The sequence below is a fragment of the Typopeltis vanoorti genome, chromosome 12, assembly GCF_054136105.1.
Source record: "Typopeltis vanoorti isolate ZY-2024b chromosome 12, IOZ_Tvanoo_1.0, whole genome shotgun sequence".
NCBI lineage: Eukaryota > Metazoa > Arthropoda > Arachnida > Uropygi > Thelyphonidae > Typopeltis > Typopeltis vanoorti.
In genome coordinates this window covers 119205712-119231177 of record NC_143560.1, presented here as the reverse complement: position 1 = coordinate 119231177, position 25466 = coordinate 119205712, and the positions used below count along the sequence as shown (strand labels likewise).

Sequence of the window (25466 nt, the reverse complement as noted above, 5' to 3'; positions counted from 1 at the left end):
AGATGTGTAGAAAGGATTGGGTATTTTTCATGTTAGCTATTGAAATAAGATGAAAGCATCTCGATATAGTCAAAAGATCCACTATAGAGGTTTACACTAACCATACCATACTCACACAATACGTATCATAGATCTCTGTAAACTCATCCACTGACAAAGTGCTACAAACTATCTCAGGAAAATCTGTTTCACTTATCTGCCACTCTCAAAGTAAAAAAATCTAGTGCTAACAGTCCTTGCTAAATATCAAAAAAAAAATGTTGGAAGTTTATTTTTCACTATGACCTCTGCATTGCTTCTGCCTTAGTATCACCACTTCTGGGTTTGGCTCCCACTGACAAGACCTCAATAAAGGTCAAAACCAGTCTAGGTAGTGGCCCTTCCTTTAATGCATAGCATTTATACATGTCTGCAAGGAGATGTGTTTTGCATTATGGGAGATACTGAGACAAGGAGTGATGAGAGCTTGGTCCACCTTTACTATGAGTTGCCTCAGTCCTGAAGATACTTTAGGCACAAACTTTGTTTGCTTACACTTGGATAAAGGATTAAACTAAATTTATTATAGTGTAACCAAGAAAATAAACATCCTCCACCTTGCTAAATATCCTTTTCTTGTCCCCACTGTCATGTATTCAAATATGTCTTGTCTAACCTATAATTCTTCTATACGGTATATATTCCATCTATCTATCCTTCTATATCTATCCTATAAAATGTAATTTATATGTTTCTATCGTTGCAACCCAAAGATATGCTGGTCAATTCCAAGAAACTCAATTGTAGTTAAGATGAAGATGCTATAGAGAATATGAAGAACTGATGAAAGCACAACAGAGAGGAGTGGCAATGATGCTGTGATAGTGAATACCTCAATGCATAGTTTGGGTAAGGAAAATAAGATTTGGTTTGTAAATTAGTTTGAAAGAGAGAAAAAAACAACTGGCATGAAAATAAATGTCTCCATGTCAATGGTACTAAAATCTGCCACATGGAAAGACAATGAATAGGGAAGCAGCACAATAGTTGTTGAGACAGAAAGAAAGAAAGAAAAAAAAAAAAAACTGAATGTTATCCTAAAGGTAATTATGCAGGAGGGTGACCATGGGGGGGATTCAAATATATTCATGATCACAGAAATGCTAGTAGCTCCTGAATGCAAATCAAGTTGGATGATTGGGAAAAAAAAGAGACTAAGGGAAACAAAACAGGCTGCATGCTAATCAGCAGTGGATTACTGTGTATATTTACTAATATGAATAAACAATATTAAAGGAATAGAGCAAGAAGCAATGCTTGAAGAAATTCATCCTAAAATTACTGGGTTATATTTTGTTTGCATGAAGAAATTAAAATTGTTGTAATGATAAGATGACTCAACTGTAGTAACTGGTTTCTTATTACAAATGTTAGTTTGCCAACTTAGTAATATATATATGAATACGTAATAATTGCATATAGAAATAAATTATTTTTCTTAGGATCAACATTCCCTCTAAGCCTGAGAGGCAAATGCACGAGTCATATCCTCTGAGAAGCAACTGCATTGGCCTAAGCAACCCTGGGCTGGGAAAAGTATAGTGGTTTTCAAAAAAGTGAGCAAATACTTGACATTTAAGTTTTTAAAATTAAAAAAAAAAAAAAAAATCGAGAAGTTACATATTTTATTGAGCACAATAAAAATCAGATGCAACTGATCTACTTCTGTATTAATGCTATGATAAAAACTTTGTTAGTGTGTCGTATTTGATAGTGGGCAGGAGACTGACTTTCATGCAAGCAGCCGTCAGAACACAATGCAATGTACAGACAAAAGATACTGCTGGCAATAGTAAATTAAAGATTCCAAGAAGTTATGTTCTTGGCATCTTTTAACAAAGTTTGCTCATCTTCACGACTGGGCTACTTGTACATAGAGGCTAATGACTTCACATCAATTGCCTGGTATCCCATAATATAATGCACATATCCTTATGGACATGTATAATGCTATGCATTGTGCGAAGTACCACTACCCTCACTGGTTTCAACCGTTATTGAGGTCTAATCAATAGGAACCAGATCCAGAAGTGATTCCAAAGTTCAGATAATGCAGAAGTCATATTTCCATATACAAGTAGTCAAAAGGTGTTGCACTTTATTACTAAAATACTTTGAATTAGAGATTGATTTTGAAAGTTTTTCCACTTAGTTATACTATAAATTAAAGATGCCAAGAAGCATTATACATGTCTGCAAGGTTATGTGCATTGCATTATGGGATACTAAGGCAATTGGTGTGAAGTTATTAGCCTCTATATACATGTAGCCCAGATGTGAAGTAAATTCACTTTGTTTGCCTACACTTGGATAAAGGACTAAACCAAGAATATACCTTCTTGGCAGCATCTTTAATTTATAGTATAACCATTTTGGTAGTGGTGATGGGCAATAGATGACATTGATGGTAGTTGTGTGTAGCAGGGAGACAGATCTGTGTAGTGGAGTGGAGTAGGGTAGGGTGCCCTCCCGTGATGAGTCCTTGGACTCCTTTGAGGTGTCATGTAAATAATAAAGGAAACTTTCTCTAGGAAACTAACTGATATTTGTATCATTTAGTTCTCTACCCTAGGACTGTTTATAAGATGTGCATTTCTAAGAAATTCACTGAATGAATGTCTTCCGAACTGTTTAGCTAGAGATGAAAAGGTATTAATGAAACCAAGTATATAACAAGAACTCGCTACTGACCATAATTTATATCATACTTTGCATAATTTATATCATACATAAAACACTCAGTAATGGAAACTAACCACCCACTATGACCATGTATTCCACTCATTCATCACTCACCACGCAAAAATCTACTTTTCACTTCCTTACTCACATGACATTTACACAGTTTCCAGGGACGACCTGTTATTCTCCTGCCACCTGTTATCCTATGCAATATTTCTCCTATATCTATAGGAGAGGCTCCTTTCACTAACTTACATGTCTCAATGACATCACCTCTTCCCCCTATCCACAAAACTATGCAGAACATGGTCTGTTAGTTTGTCTTCATAATCAATATTCCAGAGCCCTAAGACAGTTTTAATCACTAACCTCTGTACTCTCTCTAATGCTTCCTGATTTGGTCACTGGATATCTGGGTGATATCCAGAAATCAAAATGTGGCCTATACAGTGGTGATATCACCTGCTTATTCCTACTTGTCAGTGTTTTTTGCATTATGGAAACAATTTTCTAGGTGACCTTTACAACTTTTGCTATTTACCCACATAAACTACAGCTCCCTATCTGCCAATACCCCTCAGATCCCTTCTTCTCTGCCTCCTCAATACATCTCAACGAGATCTGAAGTTCTATCAATATAACTCATTCCATCTTCTCTGGTCATAGCACAACTTTAGTCATGTGGCAACACTGAAATGACATCCTCCATTCATCTGTCCAAGCACCAACCTATGCAAATCCTCTCTTGTAACATCATTACATCAAAGCTCCCTGACAATACTCTACCCATTTTAGCATCAGCAAATCTAATACCTACACTCACACTTTAAATTATACTGTCAATTCACTATTTATCAATAATTGTCCAGACACCCCTGTTATTTGAAGTTGTTGACCACTCCAGGTTTGTTAATAATATAAAAACCAGAAGCAGTATTTCATCACAGTTGAATACAGTTGGTATGGCAACACAATGTGAACTCAGTGACTTTGAGAGAGGTGTCATCGTGGACTGTCACATTTGTGGCATGTTCATATGTGCAACTGCTGCTAGCGCAATTGGAAGAACAATGGTAATTGCACACTTCGATTGGAATAGGCCTAAGTTCAATTCTTGTCGCGACAGGAGGAATCTTTATCTGGACGATTTCAATCGAAGGTGAGTTAGCTGATCTCATACGGTGGTAGCAGGGTTTTTTTCTCCCAGAAACTGGGGTTTTTCATCCTGCATACAGACAAATCAGCCCTTCAGAACACACGCAATTTACAGACAAAAATACTAGTTGTAGTGATGGTGGAGGTAGGAAGTAGATGGCGTTGATGGAGATAATTCGTAGTAGAGGTTCAGTGTAGTGGTTGAGACAGTTGTAGGGGTCCTCCCGCAATGAATCTTCGGACTCCTTGGAGGCATCAGGAATAATAATAACAAAAACTGGAGCATCCAAAATCAACGGTTGGCAATGTGATCAACAAATGGAGACGTTCTAGTATCACTAGTGCAGGAAAACACCCAGGGCAGCTGATGAAAATGACTGACAGAGACAGGAAGGTGTTAAAATGAGTGACATGCAAAAACTGGCTACAATTGGCACAGATTATTATTGTTATTATTATTTCGGGCAACTCCAGGAGTCCTTAGACTCATCGAGGGAGGCCCTAACATCATGTCCACACAACTATGCGATTACATTCTCACAGTATCTATCATACCTTGCCTTGAACTCGTTCACCATCATAGCACCCACAACAGACTCTGGTAGCTTATTCCACTCATTTACCACTCTAAAAGTAAAGAACCCAGCTCTAACACCCCTGCTAACCACACTCTTGCCCAACTTCCATAGGTGTCCCCTAGTTCTCCCACCACCAGTCCTGATATCAAAAATATCCTCTGAATTAATCCTATAGAATCCCTTTAGCAATTTGAATGTCTCAATCATATCTCCCCTTTTCCGCCTATCAACTAGTTTCTGCAACCCACAAATCTTCAACCTGTTCTCATATGGTTCATTCCATAGACCTGTTATCATCTTAGTCACTCGCCTCTGGATCCTCTCCACCTCCTCTCCATCAAGAAGGAATCGAGGTGACCAAATCTGGGCACAGTAGTCGAGATGAGGTCTTATCAAGGCTCGGTACAGAAATACAATAACTTGCTTGTCTCTGCTCGTCAAGGTATTTTTCAACAACCAAGTGAGTTGATGAGCTGATTTAGCTACTTTTGCAATGTGCCCCCTAAACTTCATCTCCCTATCCACCAACGCTCCCAAGTCCCTGGCCTCATCAATCTCTTGGAGTACAGTTCCACCAATGTGGTATACTGCTGCTAATCTTTTCACCCCAAAATGCATAACCTTACATTTTGTCACATTAAATTGACATCCATTCTCCTTAGCCCAGAACTCCAATCTATCTAAGTCATCCTGCAAGACTTTGACATCTTCTGCATTCACTATTGCCCTACCCAACTTTGCATCATCAGCGAACAAATGAATTGTTCACTTAGATCCTTCCCTATATTGTTAATGAACAGATTAAACAGCAGTGGTCCAAGAACAGAACCCTGTGGCACACCACTAGTCACAGGCCGTCTTTTGGACTCTACTCCTGAATAAACTACTCTTTGATATCTCTCCATCAACCAACCACCTATCCACCTCACCAACCCTATATCATTCCCATATGTTGTAGTTTACGGATTAGTATTCCATGTGGTATCCTGTCAAACGTCTTTGCCAGGTCCAGCAGTATCACTATAAACCCATTTCCCTTATCCAGTTCAGCCGTCACCTTGTTATAAAACTTGAGCAAGTTACTGAGGCATGATTTACCCTTCACAAAGCCGTGCTGTCCCCTGTACAGTATCTCGTTTTCATCAATCCATTCCTGCCCTTGACTACTTTCTCTAAGACCTTGACAACGACTCCTGATATGCTGATCGGTCGGTAATTTGCAACCGTAGTCTTGGATCCTCCTTTATGCAGCGAAACTATATTCCCCTCTTTCCACACCTTCGGGACTAAGCCAGATCTGAGACTCAGATTAAACAACATGGTCAAGGGCACTGATAATTCTTTAGCCGCTTCACGCAAGACCAGTGCCGGTATACCATCCAATCCCACAGATGTGTTCACATTAAGGTTCTGTAATAGACTAGTCACCTCCGCTTCATTCATCACTATTTCCATATAAACTAATGGTTCCTTCATTTTTTCAATGTCACTACCTGGATGATATGCTTTTGCAAAGTGTGCGCTCAGTAACTCCACTATATCGACTGATTCAGTGACCTCCTTACCATCGTCATTCCTTAAAATCATTTTACCGTGTACAGTTTTTTTCTTGCTTGCAGCATGTTGAAAGAACTGTTTTGGATTCTCTTTTGCTTGCAAAGCTAGTTTCCTTTCATAATCCGCTTTTGCTTTTTTTACCACACTCGTTACCTTTCTGGCCTGCACTTTATACCGTTCGTGTGCCTGCAGGTCACCCCTTTCTTTAAATTCCCTCCACAGATAATCTGTGATGAGTTCCAGAGTGCCAGTAACATCACGGTGAGCACTAATACTGTATAAAAAGAACTCCATTTACTGGGTTTCCATAGAAGAGCAGCGGTACACAAGCCGAACACTGCAACAATGACCAAGGCGGTTTGTCTGGCCTGGTGCACAGAGCATGTGAACTGGACACTGACCAGTGGAAAACAGTACTATAGAGCAATGAATCAAGGTTCACCTGTTTCCAGTCTGATGGCAGAGTGTGGAAGCAGCCTGGTGAACGCTTAATACTACAGTGTATTGTGCCCAGAGTAAAGTTTGGTGGCGGAGGAATAAGGACTGGTGCCTTAAATCAGCACCTTACACTGCTTGAACACCCTACCTTCATTATGCTAATTTTCATGAACTCATATCAGTTTATGATCTTTGATTAAATGTTTTATTTCTAACCACACTTTCAGATCCAAATGTTAAAAGAGGTCTGAACAACACTACCTTATATAATGCTAGTTCAGTATTTGGGATAAACTGAGTAAGCTATTTACTCACTATACCAGCTTTTCTTATTCAGTTATCTATGTCCACATTTCATTTGTCATGTTTGATAAAAAAAATTATACCTCAATGAAAGGCATTGGACATTGAGAGCTCTGTGAAACCATTTCACGTTTCTTTTATCATGAGTACTAAACTAGAAATAAACTAACCAGCTTAGTTGGTTAGCTTATTTCTAGTTTAGTACTCATGATAAAAGAAACGTGAAATAAAAGAAACATGAAATCAGATTGAAATGCTTTACAAAAGCAACCAAAAATATTATGTAGGTCAGCTCTCTCCATTCCTTAAAGGCAACATGGAGGGGACCTCCATCTTGGTCAATCAAATATATATACTAGCCAAGGCATTGTCCTGTTAAACAAGCCCTCCACTGTTTTCATCAGGAAAACAGGACAAACAGTAAGAAGTCAGCAACTACAACAAACTCCAACTCAACACTTAGAAGAAGATGAAGAAGAACAAATCAAACATCAGAAAAACTGAACATAGGAACCACCAACAAAAGGAGTATCAATGGAAAAGAAACCAAACTTGCAGAAGAACTGGAAAAGTACCTGGGCATAATCAATGCTATTGAGACGAAGAAGATTAAAAGAGGTAAGCACCTACTAAATAATAAGTATTGAATATTATATTTAGGCAATAACAATGAAGGAAAGAAAGGAGTAGCAATAGCATTCAACATCAAACATTCAACTAGTGTAAGGCATTTTTTTTTTTTGTGTCTTTCCAAATGATGAAGACATCGTCCACATATCTCCACCAGACTAATGGTTTCGGATAGGATTGCAGCTTCTAGTTTTTCCATGAACAGGTCTGCGCATGGTGGTGACAGGGGACTGCCCATGGCTAAGCCATCAAGTTGTTCATACAATATGTTATTTACTTTAAAATAGTTTGATTTTGGACAATGGCGGAAAAGCTAAGCAATGTCATTTGGAAAGAGATATTCTATGATCTTAATCACTTCTTCAACTGGTATGTTCATGACATACGTTTGCTATTTTCGTTGAAAATAGCAAAAATCATTAAGTCTTTCAACATCAGAGTTGCCTTCAAACCTATTTTAACTACACGACACATGTTAAGATCTCCGAAGGATAGCATTGCCTTCTACAAGTATGCAGGTGTATATAACATCCCATGTTCCTGTGGACTGAATTATATAGGCCAAACATCACGAAGCCTAAAAATCCGAAAAAAAGAACACATAGGAGATGTCAACAACAACAGAATAGACACCTCAGGATTGGCCCATCGTTTTGAGATTTCGAACCACTCCATCGATCGGGACAACAGCTCCATGCCATCTCAACAGAAATCAAAGCATGATATTAAAAGACATTTGGAAAAGCCTAATAAATTCACTATGTATAGCAGAACTCAATTTTGCGAAAAACTATAAAGTGCAATCTACAAACAGTGACTAAGTCTCCACGATCCATGCTCTTAATGTCATGCGTCATTTCAATTTTCATTAATTTTACTGTCGTTACTGCATTCCTTTTTAGCATTTAATGTTAGTGTACCCATTTCTTGTCCTGAAGAAGCCAGACAGACTTAAGCTGGCGAAACTTATAGACAATTGTATATATATATATCAAGCATTCAAACCAGTTTTAACTTATATATCTGAGAGTAGGGATAGAAATAATGCACTTGATCAAAAACTAAAGACCACAACAGATAAGCACTATGAAAAAAATTAGTGGAGTAAACAGATGAAATCAGTGGCAGAATCATATGAAAAATGAAATTGTTAGGAAGGAACCTGACATTATTAGCATTCAAAAATGCGTGATCAGATCCAATCTGAAGTAATCTGAAGTGTGGTGGCCACTTAAACAGAATGGGAGAGGAATGTTAGTAAATGTGTTTAACGCTAGAATGATAGGAAAAAGTACTCAAGAAAGACAAAATATTACATAATAAGTATACTGGAGTGCTAACAAGTAACAGACTAATTTGGAGGCAAATTGTTAAAAGAAGAGTAATAATGTAAACTTGTAGACCTATCGTGAAAGGCTGAACATCCCTTGAGAGTACTTTTCAGAAAATTGATGATCGTGCAATGTTCTGCCCGATAACAAACTACCCATTGAAAATCAATGTCCCAATCCTACACTGTTATAATGTGGGATTGGGACTTGGTTCTTTTTCACCACATTCATAATGTCTTCTTGTTTTGTGTTGTGTTGCAGCTTAAAAAGATGCTAACTCACATCTTTTCAAGCCTTTTCTTTTAATGTTACATGGCGATCAACATTCATTTTATGTTGATGGCCAGGATCTTAGTCATAATTTGTGAAACCTCAACCCTCATCTTAAATTACTTAATAGGCTACCACTATTGCTGTAATGATTAATGATTGAGAGGTGGTTACAGGGTTGACACTGGGGAGTTCTTTCGTTTGGTTGAACAGCAGGAAGGAGTCATGACAAGGGGCCATCCCTGGAAGTTACGAAAGGAAACTGTGAGAAGGGTGAGGAGTGGCTTCTGCATAGCGGGTGGTTGAACCATGGAATGCATTGCCTGATGGAGTGGTGAGAGCGAGAACGGTCAATGCATTTAAGGAGTGGTATAATAGACTTTGTGTTTCCTAGGAGGGACCTCCCTCGTTGAATCTTTTGACTCCATGGAGGCCTTAATAATAATAATAATAATAATAATAATAATTAATATGATTTTGATATCTGGCCATGGGTGTACCTTTGTTGCAGGGTTTTTTTTCTCCCTAATCCAAGTCCAGTATGAGTAAGGGTTGACCAATCTAGTAATACTCTGTCATAGTGTTTTAAATGTAATGTAATTTCTGTGTGTGTGTGTGTTTAGCTCATTCAGAATGATATGCTTCAGCTGAAACGCAAAGTTTTATTAGTAATTCTAAATTTTATCATTCTTTGTAACCTTACAGTGGCAAAATTATCCAGAACAAACTGCAGTTGTTCTGGATAATTGCAGTTGGTAATTTCACTAATAACATACTACAATTTTACCTTTTCACCAATATGAGGCAAATGCAATGTTACTGCACCTTTCGGGGCCCACGGCAGAGGCATTTTTGCATCATACGGCATTCTCGTCCAGTAAGGTAAAGCACCTAATGGTAACGAACCCTCCGGCCTTGGTAGAGGTATTTTGTCAGTAACCGGTCTCTTAGGTAAACAAAGAGAGTTCCATTCCATTACGGCAATTTAAAATATACTGCTTAATCTTGAAAACCAAAAGAGTAAAAATATGTCAGTAGATGCCCCTCTTATATCAATGAAGATTACGCGAAGTCGCAAGCAAACCTCATATTAATTACCTTTATTATGTGATTAAAATAACTAATCTAACTCTGATATAATTTGCGATTACATGTATACATTCATCCCATATCAAAACAAACAAGAGTTATAAAAAAAAAAAAAGTTCATGCACTGTAAAACTACTATAATAATATTAGGAATATTCCAAGGCAACAATTGAAAGCCAATATATAAATCAAATATCCACGCTTATCAAACCCACGTGTCCGATAAACTGTTAACAGTTTATTTTTATATCTTATTTCATTTTTTTATAATTTTTTTTTTACATCTCATTTCATTTTTATCATTATTTTGTATTCCAATTTTATTTCCCATCGCCTACTCCCGTATACGGGAATAAAAAGGCGTTAGCTGATTTTTTTTTTTTTCTTCACATTTATTTTATCTTCATCTTAATTTTTTTTTCTAAATTCTCATTATTACTTTTGTTTTTCATTATATCTTAAATATACTTTTATTTGACCCTGTCTTGCATAATTTATCTTTTATTACCCTTTTTTGTGTTCACCTTACTTAAAGCTTATATTGCTTTTCTTATCACGGTAAGATAACCAGTCTAACAACAATAACGACGCTAATGTGTACTAACCTCGTATTCTTCCTTCCCATAAACCCAAACGAAGTAATGTATACTAATAATATTTGTACAGGAAAACCTCGCTTAACGCGTCGATATGCGCGATTCAGTAAAATGTACTGTTTCCGCTTTAAGCGAATAGTTAATCAGTTAACGCGAATTTTTATGTTATGCGAAATTTTTTGTCGCCAATCTGCAGCGAGAGGAAAAGCTGGAAGTCATTTAGAGACATGAAAGTAGCGCTAGTAATACAACGATTGTGTGAGACCTGTGATACAGCGAGTCTACAGTTTGGACTATTTTAAATAAGAGCAAAGAATACAAAGAACAAGGAAAAGTTGCTGTTGCTTCATTAAGCATAGAGATCACCCAAAATAGAAACCATTTAATGATCAAGATAGAGTGCTTTCAATCACTCTGAATTGAGAATTATGACCAAAAAACAATACCTCTTAGTACAGGGAATATTCAGGCAAAAGCTCTCAATAGTTTTACCTCATTGAAAGAGACCAAATTTCAAGAAGAATGTGAAAGCTTTGCTGCGAGTTAAGGATGGTTTGACCGTTTTAAAAATCGAACTGGACTGCATAACGTAAGAATAACTGCGGAATCTGCTAGTGCTGATAAAGATTCCGCAGCAAGTTTCCTGAAGAATTGCAAAGCATAATTCAAAAGGGTGATTATGACGATCGACAAATATTGAACATCGACGAAATTGGTCTCTTTTGGAAGCGTATGCCAACGAAAACTTTCCTAGGTAAAACTGAAGCATCTCAGTTTACAAAGGATACAAAGCATCTAAAGATCGTCTTACACTTTTATTAAGAGGCAATGCAGAAGGTTTCTTTAAACTCAAGCCTATGTTAGTTTATTGTGCGCAAAATACAAGTTCTAACATTACTGAAGAAATCAGCACAATTATAGGGTGTCCCAAAATTCACGCAAGAACCTAATTTTGATAGAAAACACAGGTTTTTAATTAAAAAATGTAAATTCTTATTGATTCATAAAGTATACAGTATAGGGTTATGCATGGAATAGCATATCGGGTAAATGGCCTCCACGGCTTTGCTGGCACAAACGCACTCTTTTGTCGAAATTTTCCATGACCGTTTTGCATAAATGTGGCTGAATTACGTTGATACAGCGCTCAATTTCCTCCTACAAGGCGTGGGTGGTCATGGGCTTGTTGGCATAAACCTTCAAAACTTCAAAAAAATTCAAAAAAAAAAGTCCAACGGCGTTAAGTCACATGATCTGGGCTACCAATTCTGATCACCAAAACGGGAAAGTACACGACCAGGAAATGACTCATACAGTAATTGAATTGTTTCTCGGGCTGTATGGCATGTGGCACCGTCTTGTTGAAACCACATGTCGTCCTCATCCATATCTTGCAATTTAGGTACAAAAAAAAACTGGATTATGATGTCGCGATAGCGAGCACCATTAACTGTTATTGCCTTACCAGCCGCATTTTCGAAGAAGAATGGACCGATGATGCCTCCAGCCCAAAATCCGCATTAAACAATGACATGTTGTGGATGCATTTGTTTCTCAACAATCACTCGTTGATTTTCTGAACCCCAAATGCGACAATTTTGTCGATTAACGAAGCCATCAAGATGAAAATGAGCCTCATCGCTGAAGATGTTCGAAAAATAAGCATCCACTTCCACTTGTTGTTGATCCATAATCCATTCAACGAACTCTCTTCGCTGTGTGTGGTCAGAAGGCTTCAGTTCTTAAGTCAATTGAACTTTGTAAGCATAAAGATGCAAATCTTTCGTGAGAATACGCTGTAGAGAGCTTCTCGAAATGCCCAATTCAAGACCACGGTGCGGAATTGATGTTCCTGGACTCTCAGCAACACTCTCACGAACTGCTTCGATGTTTTCTGTTGAACGACTTGTTGACGGACGGCCAGAGTGTATAAGATCACTAATTGATCCAGTTTCCTTGAATTTTTTAATTAATCTTTTCACAGTTGATGAAGTTAAATCACTATTCCGACCATATTTTGTACGAAAATTGCGAACTGTAGCTGCCAAATCTTCATTATTTTTAAAATATTGCTCAACAATGAAAATGCGTTGTTCTTTCGTTTAGCGCTCCATTTTTAATAACCCTGAACTGTCAGCTGTCACGCTGTCTTTTTTTTCTCGTTGGCAACACTTTACCTCACAAATGGTGCTAAATTTAAATCTTGCGTGAATTTTGGGACACCCTCTAGAAAAGAACTTGGATTTAATGAAGTGGATAATGAAGATGTGAGAAACTTACTTGATTCCCATTCAGAACAGTTAAGTGAGAATGATCTCCTTCAACTAGAGGAACAGCGTGCATATGAAGAAAAAGAAGATAAGGTGTGTGAACAGCAAGAGAATAATACTACTAAGAAAGCTAACTGCAAAAGAACTTGAGCTAGTTTTCAATCACATTGAGTATGCTAAGGAAAATTTGTTTAATGCTGATCCTGATATGGAACGAAGTCCACCGAAATCTTGACAAAGCGATTGCCAGCTATCGCAAATTGAAACACAACATGAAAAAAGTCAAGCACGATTCAAATATCTTTAGTTATTTTTTTTTGTAAAAAAGTAACTCAATCAAATGTTTGAATAAAATAAAATTAAATAAAAATTAATTAAATATTTAATTAACATTAAATAAAAATATAAGCAATTAATTTTTTTTTTTAACTTTAATGCTCAGTGGATGTGGCGTTTGCACACCATGGCGATTGACAGAGCGAAGAAAGACCTCTTTCGAATCTAGTCGGCGACTAGAGGAAAGCTTTTTTCGACCGATTCCCGAGTTAGTCGATCTCTGACACAGGTAAGGGTTTTTCTTTTATCCAGGAAACTTGGGTTTTTTGTCCCATAAACTCAAGAATATCGACCGTAGAATCCACACTATTTCAGACATTGAATATATTATGTTAGGTTGGAGACCACAAGAAGGCGGAAGTTGTTGAGTCCCCTCTTCACTGCTTACCGCTTAATTAGTAATAGCCTTGGGCCCGCTATCTCAGATTGGCTACTAGTGGAGATTGAACTGCCCACTCCATCTCCAAAGTTAGATAGGGCTTAAACGGCCTAGCCTCAGTGGTGTAGCTAGAGCTTTTTTCGCCCGGGACGGTCTCTGAGTTCGGCGCCCCTCTCAATACACACCAAAAATACTACAAAAAGTCAAAACGACGTATATGGAAATAAATGAAAACATTATGTTTATTTTTAAATTAAAACTTTAATTTCAACTTTCTAAAATATTATTTCTCTTGCTTTTCTTTGTAAGCAAAATCGTCGATGACATTATAGGTCTATTTTATAGTAATACAGGCAATTCTTAATCAATTTATTATTTAGAAAAACTCCTCTTAGAACTAGCAACACTTACAGCAATTGAGGAAAATTAGCAATAGTATTACAATATTTGGAAATGAGTTCTCGAGACTGTATTTTAGAATTAACTGCAAAAATTTCAAAAAGGTTCAAAGTGCCGCCCGTGGCGGCACTTTGAACCTTTCCTCCCCTTCTGCTCTCCCCTACCTCTGCCTAGCCTACATCCTATACGGGAACAAAAAGGCGTTGGCTGGTTTTTTTTTTGACTATATTCTCTAATATAGCTTATACTGTAATTTTTTTTCAAATTTACACTAACTGACGGATGAATTATAATTATTCCTATTGTTTATCGCATTCGCTTAGCTGCATAAGTGTGTATTAAACCTCGCATAAAGCGATTAATTAATTAATCGCGTTAAGCGAGGTTTTCCTGTATATCTTAAGGATCCTACCCTACTCTCGGGAAGAGTTTCATTGAAAAATCTCTTTCTCATAAGGAAAGGTTTCCGAGCCTTTAACAACCCACATATTAACCCATTACCTAATGTGAATGCATGGGCATGAAAATGGAAATTACATCATAATACAGCATGATACTGAGTATTGTCAAACTGACCCCTGAGTGACTTTCTGGCACAAAAAAAAAAAAAAGAAAAAGAAAAAGAAAGAAACCAAACCATATTTATGTCTTACCTAGAATTCATGTTAGAGGTTTAATGGAATATTAACAGCACTGTGAAAGGATTAAAACCAATTTTAATACTTCCAATATTTCGCAACGTCACAGAGACATCTTCGGGGATTACAAAAACTTTTTGTAACAACACACACACAAATGCAATACAAAGTGAAACTAAAGTCCTATCCAGGTGGTGCGGCCTCTATGGCAATTTGCAGGTGGCCCGGGATGTAAAGAGGGATCTCTGATAAATAAAGTTTCCCAAATTTTAGGAATTTTAATGCTACCGTATTTGTATACATTAGATTGATTCCTGAATGCAAAAGCAGAAGACCACTAAAAACCAGCTCCATCCTCTTTCAGTACCTGGTGTATATAGAGTACCTTGTTCCTGTAAACTTGCCTACTTCGGAAAAACAGGCAGGTCAGCATCCATCCAGTTGGAAGAACACAGTTCTTACATCTGCAAACATGATTGTGGTCAGCTGGTCTTGCAGACCATGTTTTGGATACATCCCACAGAATCTCCTGGAAAACAAACTACCATGTTCCACCATAGTGAATTCAAAAAAGAAAGACTATTCTTTGAATCTGCACTCAGGAATCAACCTAATTTAAACAAATACGGTTGCATTAAACTTCCCAAAATTTGGGTAACTTTAATTATCAGAGATCTCTCTTTACATCCCAGGCCAATTGCAAATGCCCATAGAGGGCACACCACCTAGACAGGACTTTAGTTTCACTTCGTATTGTATTTGTGTGTGTGTTGTTACAAAAAGTTTTTGTAATCCCCGAAGATGTCTCTGTGACAGAGACGAAATATTGGAAGTATTAAAATTAGTTTTAATTTTTTCTCAGTGCTGTTAATATTCCATTAAATCTATAACATGAATTCTTCACAGCACTTAAGCCTCAACACACGTCTTACCTAGAACATAATATTAATATATATATTTATGTGTAAAAAATAAAAAATTAGTTTTAATGACTATATATCGAGAATGAAAAAAAAACAACAAGGTTTAATATTAAGATACAACTAGTTTCGTTGAATGATTCAACTTCTTCAGGTATCACAGGCAAAGAATTATATAAAAAATGACAGAGACATGATCAAATTACATCAACAGATCTAGTATAAAAGACAGTGATTTGGGGAAAGTGAAAAACAGTGAAACGACTAGTGATTTGGATTAGAGGGTGGCTAGTGGATAGATATCAAAGAGTGGTTTATGTTAGCGGAGTCCAGCAGAAGGCAGGTGACTAGTGGTGTGCCTTAGTACTCAGTGCTTGGTCCTCTATTATTTATTTGTACATCAATGATATTGGGAATACTTTAAAAGGAGATATCCACTTGTTTGCTGATGATGCAAAACTGGGAAGACAGATATTTAATTCATATGAGGTGGATATCTCGGAGGATGACTCAAATAGGCTGATGGTTTGGGCTAAACTAAATCGCTGCCAGTTTAATGTGGCCAAGTGTAAGGTGATGGACTTCGGAAGGATGAGATCACATGCTGTTTACTATATTGATGGAACTGAACTGCAGGAGGTTGATGAGACTAGGGAGTTATTGTGGAAAGAGAACTTAATTTTCGAGGGCATATTGCAAAGGTTGCCAAAATTTCACATCAGATTGCATGGTTATTGAGGAACACACTGACAAACAGGGATAACGAAGTGATTGTCCCACTTTAAAAAGCATTAATAAGACCTCATCTGAACTACTGTGGAAAGATATGGTCACATGGATTTCTTGGTGATGTGAAATTGTGGAGAGGAATCAGAGGCAGGTTACGAAAATTGATGCAGGCCTGTGGGATGTTTCCTACGAGGATAGATTGAAGGTCTGTGGGCTTCATAAACTAGTTGATAGACGGAGGAGAGGAGATATGAGAGAGTCACATAAATTATTACAAGGGTTTTATAGGATTGATATGGATAACCTTTTTAAGACCAGTGCAGGAAGGGAGAGAGAAGGAGGGGTCATCCATGGAGATTGTGTAAGAGTATGGTTAAGATGGGGGTTAGGACTAGATTTTTTGCTTGGAGTTGTAAATCGGTGGAATACGTTCCCAGAAGTGGTTGTGAATGCTTCGTCTGTGAATGAGTTTAAGGGGAAATATGACAGGTATTTTGTGAATAACGGGTAGTTAGTATGTCAATGATTCTTTTGACTCTATATATATAGAGTCAAAAGAATATATATATCGTGTGGGTATGTTAAACAGAATAACAGCCTCTTGAGGTACTCCATAGTTTACCGGTACCCCCCCCTCCTTGCTCTGAGCTGATCCTATACCTGTGATGTGCTTTATGTTTTTCATGTGTGCTTTGAATCACTGGAGTAGACGATTTCTGATTGCGATTTTTGTTACTTTGTTCAACAAGGTTTTGTGTTTCTGTGTCAAACACTTTTGGTAGGTAAATAAAAACGACTAATACTTATCTGTTTTTATCTAACACAGCGTTTATTAGGTCTGTGAAATCTTATAGAAGTGTCATTATTCCTTTATTTTTTTTGAAAACTATATTGCGTTTGGGATGATCTGGAATATTTTAGTGTAAGTGGAGAGTTTGCGATACACAATGCGCTCCATGATTTCGTTGATTACAGATAATGTCGCGATGGGTCTGTAATAACTTGTTCCTTTTTCCATGTTTATGTGTGGAAGTGATTAATGCAGTCTTTAGTATTTCAGGCAGTACCATCGATAGGGTGTAGCACAGAGGCAGACCAACTCACAGCGTAGGCTTAATAAGGGCGCTCGTTCAGCCATATTGAGGTAGGCGCCATCGCTAGCTAACCATTCCTGTTAGCGTAGCGACGGAAAGAATTTTTTTAAAGCTGAAACTGATTAAAAATTATTTGCGAACAGCAACGACCCAAGAAAGAAGAAAAATTGGTTGGTCTAGCAACTATATCGTTAGAGGCGAACATAGTTTACAATTTTAATTTAGAAGAGCTTATTATTATTATTATTATTATTATTATTTCGGGCAACTCCAAGGAGCCGACAGATTCATCGAGGGAGGCCCTAACATTCATGTCAAGAACAACTATTCGACATTCACACAGTATCTGTCTTACCTCGCTTTGAACTCATTCACGGTCATAGCACCCACAACAGACTCTGGCAGCGTATTCCACTCATTCACCACTCTCCAAGTAAAAAACCTAGCTCTAACACCCCTGCTAACCACATTATTGCCCAGTTTCCATTTATGCCCCCTAGTCCTCCCAACACCAGTCCTATTCTCAAAAATAACTTCTGGATTAATCTTATAGTAACCCTTCAGTAATTTGAATGTCTCAATCATATCACACATTTTCCGCCTATCAACCAATTTTTGCAACCCACAAATCTTCAATCTGTTCTCATAAGGTTCATTCCACAGACCTGCTATTATCTTGATCACTCGTCTCTGGATCCTCTCCACCCCCTCCCCATCAAGAAACCCTGGCGCCCATATCTGGGCACGGTAGTCTAGATGGGGTCTAATCAAGGCTCGATACAAAGGAACAATAACTTGTTTGTCTCTGCTTGTTAAAGTATTTTTAAGCAACAAAGTGATTTGATGATCTGATTTAGCCACTTTTGCGATGTGTGCCCTAAACTTCAACTCCCTATCCACCAACACTCCCAAATCCGTAAATCATCAATCTCCTGGAGTACGGTTCCACCAATGTGATATACTGCTGCTAATCTTTTCACCCCAAAATGCATAACCTTACACATTGCCACATTAAATCGACATCTAATTTCCTTAGCCCAGTCCTCCAAACTATCCAAATCATCTTGCAAAATTTTGACATCCTGTGCACTGACTATTGCTCTATCCAACTTTGCATCATCAGAAAACAAGTGAACACTTCCTCTCGGATCCTTTCCTATATCGTTAATGAACAAATTGAAAAGTAGTGGTCCAAGAACAAAACCCTCAACACTAGTCACAAGCCGTCTTTTCAACTCAATTCCTGAATAAACCACTCTCTGGTATCTTTCCCTCAACCACTCTCCTATCCATCTCGCCAACCCTATATCCATCCCAATCTACTCCAGTTTACTGATTAGAGTTCAATGTGGTATTCTGTCAAAGGCCTTAGCGAGGTCCAGTAGAATCACTGTAAACCCATTACCCTTATGCAGTTCAGCCATCACTGTGTTATAAAACGTGAGCAAGTGACTGAGGTATGATCTACCCTTCACAAAACCATGTTGTCCCCCATAGTGTATCCCATTTTCATCTATCCAATCCTGTATCCTTCTCTTGATAATTTCTCCAAGACCTTGAAAACGATTCCTGATATGCTAATCGGTCGGTAATTTACAACAGCAGTCTTGGAACCTCCTTTATGCAGTGGAACTATTTTCCCCTCTTTCCACCCCCTCGGGACTAACCCAGACCCGAGACTCAAATTAAACAGAATGGTCAAGGGTACTGACAATTCTTTAGCTGCTTCTCGTACGACACGAGCTGGTATACCATCCAATCCCACAGATGTATTTTGCAATAGACTACTCATCTCCACTTTATTCACCACAATTCCTGTGTAATCTATTAGTTCATTCATTTCTGCAATGTCACCACCTGAATGATATATTCCTGCACAGTGCTCACTCAGTAATTCAACTACATCATCTGCTTCGGTTACCTCCCTATCATCAGCATTCTTTAAAATCATTCTGCCATATACATTTTTCCTTTTACTTGCAACGTATCGAAAAAACTGTTTGGGATTCTCTTTAGCCTGCATGGCCAATGTTCTTTTATAATCAGCTCATCAAATCACTTGGTTGCTGAAGAATACGTTGACAAGCAGAGACAAGCAGGTTATTGTTCCTCTGTATCGAGCCTTGATAAGACCTCATCTCGACTACTGTGCTCAGATTTGGTCACCTAGGTTTCTTCTTGATGGGGAGGAGGTGGAGAGGATCCAGAGGCGAGTGACCAAGATGATAGCAGGTCTGTGGAATGAACCGTATGAGAACAGGTTGAGGATTTGTGGGTTGCAAAAATTGGTTGATAGGCGGAGGAGGGGAGATATGATTGAGACATTCAAATTACTGAAGGGTTTCTATAAAATTAATTCAGAAGATATTTTTGAGAACAGGGCTGGTTGTGGGAGGACTAGGGGACATCCATGGAAACTGGGCAAAAGTGTGGTTAGTAAAGGTGTTAGAGCTGGGTTCTTTACTTTTAGAGTAGTGAATGAGTGGAATGCGCTCCCTGAGTCTGTGGTGGATGCTGTGACAGTGAATGAGTTTAAGGCGAGGTATGATAGATACTGTATGAATGTCGAATAGTTGTGATGAAAATGATTTGGGGCCTCCCTCGATGAGTCTAATGACTCCCTGGAGTTGCCCGTAATAATAATAATAATAATAATAATAATAATAATAATAATCCTTTTTTGCTTTCCTTACCACATTCGTTACCCTTCAGGCCTGCACATTATACCGTTCATGTTCCTGATAGTCACCTTTCTCCTTAAATTCCCTCCATAGTTGTTTCTTTTTTTGCAACTCAAGCTTAATGGTGTTATTCATCCATTTAACTCCTCCTTGATTTATTATTTGGACTCTAGGTATGCAGTCAGCCATTGCTTCATGCAAACACTTCTTAACTGCCTTCCATGCACTTTCAACTTCTAGCCCTTGCAGTTGTACATGCCATGGTACTGAACCAATCAAACTCCTAAGCTTGTCATACTTACCAGCCCGATAATTCCACATGTATCCTGTCTTAATTGTAAATTCCGCACCTTTAGCCACCTCCCAAGTCAAGACCCTTTGATCACTCTCACCAATTGGTGGCAACGTGGTCATATTCATTACAGCCAAATTCTCAGATGCAATTACTAGGTCAAGCAATCTGACCCCTACTATTTTCCATTACATGCTGTCACAGATAGTTATCCCTTAATAACCGCATAAAATCCAATCCTTCCTCCCATGTGTCCTCTCCTCCTTCCAATCAATGTTACCACAGTTGAAATCTCCCATAACAATTACCCTCCTTCCAATCATTTCTTCTATTTGCTTACGCATACTACCTCCACCATCTATTCCATCACCTGGTCTATAGCAGCACCCAACTGCATAATTTTTTCTGCTAGTTTCATTCTCACACCAAATAGCCTCAAATGTGCTCTTTTCTCTATCCTGCAATTCAACTTCTATTCACCTTGGCTGTAGCTCATCAGCTATCGTCAATAACACTTCTCTTTTTGTTCTCCCTATCACTCCTGAACACCCCATACCCCTCACATTCAATCCCACTAGCTGTGTCATCTTCTGTGACACAGCTAGTGGGATTGAATATTGAATTGAAATATGACACAGCCATATTTCACTAATGCCAATAACCTGTGGTCTGGAAGTGCCAAACAAGCCAAAAATTCTTCCTTCTTGTTCCTAATACTTGTGGCATTAGTATACATGAATTGCAGAAGCCGATTTTTCCCATCCCTATTTTGATGCCTTATACTGACTATCCCATTCTGATTCGTGGTCTTTTCTACTTGCTTGGGCATATTACACCCATTCACACACTCAACTGTCTCCCTAAAGTCTGCATATCTACTCCTCCCCGCTTAATAACTCTGGTTTCCCTGATTCTGCACATTCACTTCCACTACGTTCGACACCTTTTCAAGTCTCTGTACACCAAATTCATAATATATAAATCCTTTCGCCCATCGAACTCATTCCACACCACTCATCAAACATAATTTACGCATAAAGTTATTAGCAATTATGGCCTCCTTCTATATTCTTCACTGTCATAATGCGGAAACAGACTCACCATCTTCTCTTTTGCTACCACAAGCAATTCCTTCACATCCTCACTCATAGCCATTTTGTTTCCTTTTAAATCATTTGTACGTGCTACCGCTATCATTTCTTTCACCCATTGCTTTTGCATTCTAATCGACTCTCTTACGTTCTTAACGTTCGCACCACCTTGGTACGATTTCGTTAAACTCTTAACTAACACACCTCTTACTAAGGAATCTCCATACAATACTCGCTCTTTCATTCTGTTTACACTCACTATCATACCCTTATTTTTTCTATCATACTTTTGCCGATTATTAGTCGGTACGCTTGGTAAACATTTTTGCCAACGCCCCAGCTGCCGATTTTCCCCAAAAAATGTGTCGCTCCGCGTAATAGAGCGATCTCACTCATTGCGTGAGTGTCATCATTTTTATTCTCCGATGATTCCTTTAATCGTTCTGTATGTTTACCTTCATTCTCACTTTCAACGCCACTCTCACAGCTATCAGGTACTACTTCGCAAATATCACCATTCATACCTCACATATTACTGATATCTAGATTCTCACTTTCAACAACGATATCACTCACACTTTAAATCCTCACATTCTTGTTCTTTACACTTTTTTGCACACATTCACTCCACTATCGTTGTTTAATCACACCCCAAACCGCTCTCCTCAATGCAATCATTTAGCAAAAAGTACACAGAATCAAATCCTTTAAATTTGTAGACAAATATGGCGACCGGGACGCCATCTTTGTATTCCTCTTTATGGGAGCCACGTGCACAGATAAGCTTATGGATTAATTTACTATTAAAATACTCAAAACACACACAAAAACCACCCAGACACGCTAAAATGCTAAAAGTAAACAATACTGTGTAAATACTATGCAAACTCATCAATTATTACTCAGAATATCACTTATTTGTTCAGGAGCTATTCACATCCTTTACACACCATCATTATGAACAGTTTTATTGTGCGATATGCCAGTAGAGCAAACATTAAAATAATATTATTATATAATCGTTTTGCATTAATGTTTCGCTTGTAATCAAAACAAATTAGCAGTTGGAGAATTTTATATATTTATTTTTGTCTTATAATCCATCACATCGATATTTAATTTTTTGCCTCAGGGCACGATCTCACCTGGCGACGACCTTGGTTTCAGGTATGTGCCTCGTTTCGACTATTTTATTTAACAGTTTTAGTATAACTGGGGATAGGTTAGTTGAGAGCTTTTTTTTTTTTTTTGATGTCGTTTGGTCTGATTCCGTCTATTCCTTGTCCTTTGTTAGGATTAATTTGATGAATTGCAAGTAACAGTTCTTGTTTTACTGTGGGGAACCACATTGACTGGGTTGCTTATGGACTGTGAGTGAAAAATGTTTCTTTGTGTAAGGAGTGAATGTTTCCTGCAGTTTTTGGACAGAGTTCACGAAGTGCTGATTAAAGTTGTTTTCCAACTATTTGAGGAACTTGGGCCCGCAAGCAAAGCTGTTTTGTTCCCGAAGCAGTGGGTTTGTGTGTTGTTTTGCATTTCATTGGTTAGGTGCGGTTTCCTTTATGTCGTTCTGAGCTGTTAATTTGTTTCTATAAAATAGTTTATTTTTGCAGTTCTAATCTGTGTTGTTAGCATATTCCGTTTTCTTTTCTATTCAGCTTGTAAAACTGTATTGTTAGGTGATCTTTTAAGTTGTTTCCATAGGGCATCGTTTCTTTGTATGTCTATTATCCATGAATTCCGTCTAGTTTGGGAATGTATTTTAGAGCATCAGCAGAATCTGAAGATGCCATCTGCATTCAGTTTGTTTTTCTGATTTCGTCATTTACTATAGTTTTGTTTATGATGATATACTGTTTTGTAGTCTCAGTGAATTTTAAGGCTTCTGGTTCAGTAAGCAACTGTATGACTTTTGCATTGATTTCTTTATTGAGCCTCAATAAGATGGAGTCTTATCAAGGCTCAATAAAGGGGAACAATCACTTGCTTATCTCTGCTCGTTAAAGTATTCTTCATAACAAGTGATCTGATTTACTGATGACTTGAGATAATGGTCTATCAGTTTACAGTTATTACGACTGCTGTATAGCTGTTTGGAGGGCCCATCATATTTATGTGGTCAATATAGGATGAGGTGATTCTATTTTAGAGTACCTCTTCTCGTGTAAAGGATTGTAAGGATGGTTTTGTTATATGCTGATTGGAAGTCTAGGTATTGTGCTGTGTTGTTATTTATGTTACCTATTATTATCATTATTATCAGATATTTTGAGGTGCCTTCCTCCATGGTAGAAAGCCACCTGTTTAATTGATCTAGAAATTTTGTGGTGCTTAAATTGGTGGTCTGTGTATTGCTTTTAATATCAAGTTCTTTTGTTTGTTATTTTTAACTTCAATGCACATATTTTCCGCAAATTCTAATTTATAGTTTATTTGTATTACTTTAAATTTATGTTTGCTAAATATTATTATACCGCAGCTTCGTTTAGTTCGTCGGTAGTGTTTGTGTTGTTGCAAGTTTGGCATTATTATTATTATTATTACGGGCAACTCCAAGGAGTCCTTAGACTTATCGATGGAGGCTCCAAACATCATATAAAGAAAAACTATTCGGCATTCGCACAGTATCAATCATACTTTGCTTTGAACTCATTTACAGTCATGGCACCCACAACAAACTCTGGCAGCTTATTCCACTCATTCACCAGTCTCCAAGAAAAAAACCTAGTTCTAACAACCTTGCTAACTATACTCTTGCTGTTTCCATGGATGGCCCCAAGTTCTCCCATTACCAGACCTGTTCTGAAAAATTTATTCTCCATTAATCCTGTAAACCCTTCAGTAATTTGAATGTCTCAATCATATAACCCTTTTCCACCTATCAACCAATTTCTGTAACCCACAGATCTTCAACCGGTTATCGTAAGGTTCATTCGATAGACCAGCGATCATCTTGGTCACTCGCTTCTGAATCCTCTCTATCTCCTCCATCAAGAAAAAACCCAGGGGCCCAGAAGTCAAGATATGGTCTTATCAAAGCTCAATAAAGAAGAACAATAACTTGCTTATCTCTGCTCGTCAAAGTATTCTTCATAACAAGTGATCTGATGAGTTGATTTAGCCACTTTTGCTATGTGCCTCCTAAACTTCAATTCACTATCCACCAACACATTGAAATCTCTGGCTATGTCAAACTCCTGGAGTAAAGTTCCATCAATGTGATATACTGCTGGTAATTTTTTCACCCGAAAATGCATAACCTTATACTTTGCTACATTAAACTGACATCCATTCTCATTATCCCAAACGGCCAATCTATCCAAATCATCCTGCAAAATTTTGATATCATGCATATTCCCTATTGTTCTAGTCTGCGCGGTCAGCCTAGTGGCTGTGCGCTTTGCAACCATATGTCTGGGGAAGGAGTGTCCTGGGTTCGATTCCCGTCGACTTTGCAAAGAGCTTCAAGATCTTCCTCACCCATAGCCAAGTTAGCCGGTCTTGGGCATGGACAGCAGGGCTTTTTCCACCAGTTTATCTGGGGGTTTTCATCCTGCAAGCAGACAAACCGGTCCAGTGAACACACACGGAATACAGCCAGGAACAACTGACCCAGCCATATGTCTGATTTGTCAGCTATGCCGGTTCCGGAGACCGGATAAATTTGGGGGGACTGAGATGTGCCGTACCTCTCCGTAAAGGGGACTCACGGCCATGTATCATCATACGATTATTACTACTACTACTCTTGTTCCACCCAAATTTGCACCTTCAGCAAATAAATGAACAGTTCCTCTCAAATCCTTTTCCATATAATTAACAAACAAATTAAATATTAAACAGCAGTGGTCAAAGAACAGAACACTGCAGCACACCAATAGTAACAGGCCTTCTTTTCGACTCCAGTCCTGAATAAACTACTCGCTGATCTCTCTCCATCAACCACCCTCCTATCCATCTCACCAACCC

The 25466-nt window shown here is 38.0% G+C and overlaps 1 protein-coding gene across 1 annotated transcript in view; it reads right to left on the bottom strand.

Annotated features, from left to right (window-relative positions):
• The window catches only part of LOC150101176 (uncharacterized), a 202517-nt gene extending 192423 nt beyond the window's left edge, over positions 1 to 10094 (bottom strand). Inside the window, exon 1 of the mRNA XM_090402185.1 lies at positions 9771 to 10094. Within this exon, the coding sequence (XP_090258311.1) occupies positions 9771 to 9959 (189 nt within the window). The 5' untranslated portion in view covers positions 9960 to 10094. The remainder of the gene's footprint in view (positions 1 to 9770) is intronic.
• Positions 10095 to 25466: the final 15372 nt, after the last annotated feature.